General features: G+C 44.7%; 2 protein-coding genes across 3 annotated transcripts in view; one reads left to right on the top strand and one right to left on the bottom strand.

Moving 5' to 3' along the window:
• Positions 1–2,130, bottom strand: part of LOC119419860 (putative monooxygenase p33MONOX) — a 6,039-nt gene extending 3,909 nt beyond the window's left edge. Inside the window, exons 1-5 of the mRNA XM_037687226.1 lie at positions 2,020–2,130; positions 1,818–1,883; positions 1,360–1,541; positions 1,181–1,292; positions 940–1,067 (exon numbers count right to left, since the gene is read on the bottom strand). Coding sequence (XP_037543154.1) covers positions 940–1,067; positions 1,181–1,292; positions 1,360–1,541; positions 1,818–1,842 — 447 coding nt within the window. The 5' untranslated portion in view covers positions 1,843–1,883; positions 2,020–2,130. The remainder of the gene's footprint in view (positions 1–939; positions 1,068–1,180; positions 1,293–1,359; positions 1,542–1,817; positions 1,884–2,019) is intronic.
• A 2,946-nt stretch (positions 2,131–5,076) lies between these two features.
• pof1b (POF1B actin binding protein) overlaps positions 5,077–6,826 on the top strand; it is a 51,782-nt gene continuing 50,032 nt past the window's right edge. For both annotated transcript variants that reach the window (XM_037687764.1, XM_037687763.1), the window contains exon 1: positions 5,077–5,660. In XM_037687764.1, the coding sequence (XP_037543692.1) occupies positions 5,244–5,660 (417 nt within the window). In that variant the 5' untranslated portion in view covers positions 5,077–5,243. The remainder of the gene's footprint in view (positions 5,661–6,826) is intronic.

The following is a 6,826-nucleotide window of genomic DNA, read 5'->3' as shown; positions in this document are numbered from 1 at the left end:
AACAACAAACGTTTGCAAAACAACAACAAACGTTTGCAAAACAACAACAAACGCTCGTAGAACAATAAACTTGAAAGAACAGAAAAGTTTTAAATGAAACTAAAAAAACAACAGATTCCACCAACTCTATATTTAATGAACAAAAAGTCAAAAACTGGCCCCAGCCTCACTGATTCCACTGGATCTCAGAGAGAAATTCACCCCAAAGGTCAGACCGTGCAGTGACTCCACAGGCCTCAGTCAGCAGGTCAAAGGTCATGACCTGTTCACTATAAAAACAACATGGCAGCTCAACTCAGGATTGAAAAGTTTCATCTGAAGGAACCACAAGACTTTTGGACCAGAACCAGAGCAGAGGACAGGTGTTTACCCAGAATGCACTGCAGCAAACAGCTCCTCCCAGCCGTCGGCACGGTGGTGCAGGGCTAATGGTTTGGGCTCCTGTCAGTCACTGAGTGGACCAGAACTCCTCTGTAGACCAAAGGGTTCTGGAGTCCAACATCTGATGCTTGGACCAAACAGGGTCCAACAAAACCATGATCCAGAACACAGCAGCTGATCTACAACAGAACAGGTCAGAAAGAACAGAACCAAGGTGCTGCAATGGTCCAGTCAGGGTCCAGAACCTGAACCTAACTGAAGTTCTGTGGTGGACCTTTAGAGAACTGAGCAGAATCCAACGATGTAAAGAAGAGTGGGCCAGAACTCCTTCAGAACCATGAGGGAGACTGAAACAGAAACCCACTGAGGGTTCTGCTGCTGAAGCAGGTTCTGCTGCTGAAGCAGGTTCTGCTGGGTCAGAACCAGTTTTTCATGCTCTTTAATAAACAAAGACTCGGTGGAATCTCATGTTTTTGTTCACTTCAGGTTCCATTTCAATCATTTCAGAACCTGATCCGTTTGGTTCTGTCCTGGGGGCGGTGTGACCGTGTGCGTCACCTGGAGCGACTCGGGGATCCGGTGGTGGTGCCGGGTCTCCTCAGCGGTCAGTCCTTTGTGAGGCGTGTAGCTGGTGTCGGTCAGCCCGGCCCGCTGCTCAAACTTATACATGCTGTCCTGAGTTTGTTCTGAAGCGACAAAGATTATTTTAATTATTAAAATTCATTGAACTACCCGTGAAGTCATGTTGTTGACCGGTCCGAACCAGGACCTGTCCTCCGGAACAAACGGTGGAACTTACTGGTGATGAGAGAATTAATGATGATAGAAGAGGCTTTGGTCTTGACCGGCGCCGGCGCCTTGAAGGCGGCGCCGTCCTGCCCTGACGTTTGCTTGGCCGCTCCCTCCTCCTCCTCCTGTGGGGCAGGGAATAAAGAATGATAACCTGAACATCAGCCCAGATGTGTCGGTGCTGCGGACCCTCACCTCAGCCAGCTGGGAGAACTTCCTGGATGGTACGACGGGGCGTTTCCACAGGTTGTTGATGCTGATGTCATGGGGCGGCGTGGACATGGGGGCCTCCAGGTTGTCGTCGTAGCTGAGGGCCCGTCGGGTCATTCCCACGGGAAGCTTCATCCCGCCCATCCCAGAACCCTCGATGGCTGCAGACAAACAAACATCAGCTTCTCCTCCGTTTGGCCCCGGGACGATTTAACCCACAACACCATTTTCTTTTCATTCATTTGCAGGAGCATGATCACGTTTAATATAAAAAAAAATAACTATTTTATTTAAAATAGGGACGATGTTAAGGATCCTTTTATCTGCAGCAGCTTTAAAAAACAAATCTCTTCTAATAAAACACAAACAAATAATAATAATGAAAGTAATAAAGTCTAATGTTTGATGTCAAACCTGCTAAAAGGTCCAGGACTCACCTGGCAGGTCACCAGAACCAGACATGACTGCAGTCGGACCGTGGACCAGATCAGTCAGGGAAGGACCTGAAAAAGAAACATCTTACCTTTACTCCGACACATTTGATTTTTAATCACACTGTAGGTTCAAAGATGGACTTTATCTTAGAGTCCAGCTGCTTCTAGAAACTGAAGTTATTCAGAGAAATCCTTCAATCTTTACCTTCCTGCTTCGCTGCTCTGACTTGGATCAGCAGGGTGGAAGAGACGATTACACCGCTCTGCCTGACGGACACAAAGGCCTCTGGCAATGCATTGTGGGAGAGCAACAGGCGCAGACACAACTGAGGAGGCAGAAGGACAGAGCCTTATGTTGTCTGTCTCTCAAGAACAGAGTTACTAACATGCATGGCTTTGGTCGGTGCAGGACTGAGGACTGGCTGAAGACTTCTGCACAGCTGTGTGGAGACGAGATAAAATGATAGTTACAGAGGACGAGCCAGAACTGATCCGAGCTTCATCATGAACTCCTGCTTGATGTGTCCCATGATCCAAAGCTGGATGAATGGGTTAATGACGTCACAGGTTGTGTTGTCAAGAGCTTTGAAAATCTTCATAAGACACAAAGGTGATTTATAGAAGTACAGTCCATTTACAACCTGGAATACAGAAACAAGTGACCAATCGTTACATGCAGTTAGTTCAGTCAGCCGCTGCACGCCAAACTCCGTTCAAAAACCCGCTAAAATAAGAATCATCACCCAATAACTAAAAAAAAATCTAATTAAACTCAAGTTAAAAATCAAAGGTTAGCTGAATCGGTGTCGGAGAGTATTTCGGCGTAAAATGATCATTTGTTTAGATTTGATTTTGTTAAAAAAAACAAAAAACAGATCCACGTTGGCAGATCAACCACAACCGAATATTAAAATGTTACCATTTTACCGCGCCATCTTACCGGAAATTCATCTACATCCAGAGAATATCAAACGCAGATCCGTTACGATCAGCTGTCGAGAGTTTGCAGTAAAATAAAAGTAAAACTGACGGTGTCTGGTTGTTTCTGTATTCAGGTAGCGGAACCAGTCCGCGGTGAAGATGCCGACACAATATGGCGACAAAATACGTTCAACGGCGACGTTTTCGGCAATCATGAATTATTTTTCTTCTTACCTGAAGAAACAGAGACTTTAAAGCTACGACATAAACATTGTTGAAATTCTAATATTGACTCGTAATCTCGGAGAAACGAAGCTGAGCTGGAGAACAGCCATTATTAATGGGCTGGCTTCCTCCTCCCTGCTCGGTCGTCGTTCTCGCAGAATATCGCGAGACTACGAACATCATCGCAGTTTTCCCCCTAAATACTAACACGAAACCATTAAAGTTTAAACCAACATTTCAAATATATGACAGTTTACAAGCATACATTTGTTTCTCTTCAGTTCAGCTTAAATAAATGTGAAATAAAAAAAAAAAACTTTTTGAAATGACGAAGCAATCCACAACTTCCGGTGAGGAGGCGGAAGTAAAACAGAAGTAAAACCATAGAATGAACTGTCTCATTTTGCCAAACTTTTCAGAGTCCGTCCAAAAAAATTGACATTCATGTTTTAACATGAAGAAAAATTCTTGCAACCGATATAAAGCTCTTAAAACGCACTATTGTAAATATTTTTTATATATTTAATATAGGGATTAACCTGTCTAAATAAAAGTTGAATTAATGAATTTACTAAATAATGTAGCTTTTTAGAAATTGTCCAATAAAGATTTTTTAAACTTTCAATATTTAGTTTATTAAAATCACAAAAATATTTATTGAAAAATTGTATGCATAAATGCACATAGATTAAAATAACAGCTAGATTCACAGATAGGCATGGTTTTATCATTTAAACATTAAATGTGTTATTTTAAAGCATGATGTGCTAAAACAGTTTTTATTACCTTAAGTTATAACTTAGCATATTCAGTTTATAACATAACTACCTGTATTGTCAAATAAAGCACTGATGCTCTAAGTTTGCATGCTTTCCTCGCCAATATTAATTAATGACGAACAACATTTATTTTGGACACAGAGCAGACAGAATGGGAAAAAAGCCTGAAAGTAAAACACACTGATCCTAACAGAATCAAATAAGTACACATCAAAACACAACATTTTCTGTCTGAAAAGAAGCAGTAAACAGTATTAATCTCACCGGATTTACAGACAGTTACAGTTATTGATTCCTTATTTATCATCAACACCAGTCAGTCAGCACTGAACATATCCCACCTGATTCAAGCTTTTACTCAGAAAACACCAGCAACTCAAGGAAAAGGTGGGGAAAGATAAAGGATGGACACATGAACTGCAGATGGACCCTGTGGTTGAGCTTCGACCCGATCTGATGACACAGAAACTGGTTCTGTTCATCATATTTCAGTTGATGCATTCCTGATAAACATCTTTTCTTTTCCCGGTGTTACAAAACTGACCTGATAATCTGACAGAATCACTTCCAGTTTATCGGCATCGTTCAATTCATCTAAATAAAACCTTCCAGCAATGTTCGGTCAGGTTATCTGCAGCTGACCTGACTGAACATTGTCGGATTTCTTACCTGGATTGATGACCTTGACCATTAACCTTGATAAATTCTGTTCAACGACATTCTTTTGGTTTAATATTAACTAAAATCCCAGTTTTTACCTTGGATCGATCCAGGATTATTTATTGCTTTAACCCATATTATTAAAACATCACCTGTGTTGTAAAGTGAGGAGCAAGTTGCACCTTGTGTCCTCCCTCACACTTTCCCCCCTTCAAGTATCAGATTCTGCAGATTCCCTGCTGTTTGATATATTTAGTTGTTAACATTAATTGAGCTGTTTGATATTCCAAGTTAAAAACGTGAGCTCAGAGATTTTATTTTCAAAGATAAAACCTCACAGAACATCAAAGTCCATGCTCAGTGATCCAGGTAAACCTCAGAACTTTGAGCGTCAAACATGAACTTTTGTTGTGGGTGTTTGTCGCCCACTGGCGGGCAAAAGCGAAACTACACCTTGTTTAGTTTCAAATTGTTTACCTGTTGTTTGTTTACCTGTGTTTATTTTAATTAGCTGAATAAACTGAGTTAAAACGAGAGTATTTCTTCTCGCTGCATCGATTAAAATCATTAAAAGTTTCCAAGGAAAGAACTGGGAGGATCTGGATCAAAGTAAACCCGCCTCCTGGTCCTCCTGGACTGGTTCATCAGCTGATCTGATCCTCCTCCCACCTCCTCCGGATCAGGGCTGGGTGTTCCTTCCCACACAAGAACTTCTCGGTCCGGACTTCAGCCCGCAGACTGAGGAAGCAGAGGATCAGGTCTCCGCCGAACCCCCCTCCGAGGACTCCAGTCCGCTCTTCTGCTCCTGGTCCTGCTGTCGGTCCGAGCCGACCCGCGAGCCACCATGTCCGTCCAGACCAGCAAAACCACCGTGCACACCTACAAGACCATGAACGTGACTCCGGAACCGCTGAAAACCACCGTGATCTCCGCGCGCTCAGAGTCTCCGGTGTCGCGCGTGACCCCGGTGTCCCCGCTGCCTTACGCCGCCGTGAACGGCTCCTACGAGTCCGTCCGGTACCTGGTCCCGGTGCAGCAGGCCATGCCGCAGCAGTCCTTCGTGTTCATGGGTCAGCCCATGATGGGTCAGACCATGATGGGTCAGACCATGGTGGGTCAGACCATGGTGGGTCAGACCGTGATCCAGCAGCCCATGATCCAGCAGCCCATGATGCAGCCGGTCTACGTGCAGACTCTGCCGCGCGTGAGCGTCAGCAGCCAGGAGTCGGAGCACCTGTACCAGCAGCGGAGCGCACTGGAGGTGAGACCCCCCCCGGAGGAAAACCTGGTTTACTTTGTTCTTTACGATGAAAGCGATACTTGGAAACCGTGTTGCGTTCAGGGGCCGTAGGAGCTGAAAGCTCTGCAAACTCAATAATGGTTTGATTTCTATGCGTTTGTTCACTAAAGCAGTTTTTTGTCCCGACGCTGCTCCAGGTCCAGGTAGACGAGTCTCAGCAGGTGGAGTCAGGTTCGACTCCACCTGCTGAGACTCTCCACTTTTCTGTGAGTTTAATTTTCATGAACATAAAAATCCAGAACATCAGCTGAAAGTTCTAAAAGGATCTCTGAGTGGATCCGTTTATGTGAAACCGACCCAGTTCTGGTGCAGGACGTTGCTCAGATGGTCCCTGTCAGCAGGTCCTTAAACCTGTCAGGACGGGGTCTGGCCCTCCTCAGGTGTTCCACAGGTCTGGGGATGGTCCGGGAGCTGAACCTTCCTCTTCAGCTGCTCCTTCGTTGTTTGATGGGGTGTTTTGGACCTCTGTGGTTCTGGTGGACCCGTCCTCTGTCCATTGGTCTCCAGACCATAATGGTTCTACCTCCGTGCTTGGCTGTGGGGGTTCATTCTCAGAACATCTGCTCCTTCAAGCACGACTGGAAGCATCAAAGTTCAGGTGTGTAGCGGTTAGCTCCTGCTGTGGAGCACGGTGGTGGCTGCAGCATGCTGTGGGCTGGCTCAGCTCATGAACAATGTTTTTCAAGGTTTGTTTTACGAGGCGCTCGACATTTTATAAACTTTTGGATAAATTGCAACAAAGTTTACACATTGCGTTCAAGTCAAAGAATAAATTCTTCCACGTGACGCGATTTAAAGTTCCAGCCCTGAGGAGCTGACGAGGCAGGCTGGGAGCAGAGACAACGAGGAGAAGTCAAACGGAATAAAAACAGAAGAATAAAGTAAAATAAAACACGGCAGGTGGAAGGATTGTTGTGCAAAGGGCCGAGGGTTGTGCTCAAGTCTTAGACAGATTCAAACATCATGGATTTATCAGCTGGTAAACAACAAACAGGCTCTTTGTAAGGAAAGGTAAACAAGGAAACAGTTTATTGTAGATGTTTGCAGGTCTGACTGAACCCACACCTGCTTCTAAACACTGTTGGATCCAGCTGCAGGTTGGATCCAGCTGCAGGTTGGATCCAGCT

Source organism: Nematolebias whitei, chromosome 14 (genome assembly GCF_014905685.2).
Source record: "Nematolebias whitei isolate Nwh7 chromosome 14, NemWhi1, whole genome shotgun sequence".
NCBI classification, from domain to species: Eukaryota; Metazoa; Chordata; class Actinopteri; order Cyprinodontiformes; family Rivulidae; genus Nematolebias; species Nematolebias whitei.
Note: the sequence above shows the minus strand (reverse complement) of the source record. Positions and strands in the feature narration are given on the sequence as shown.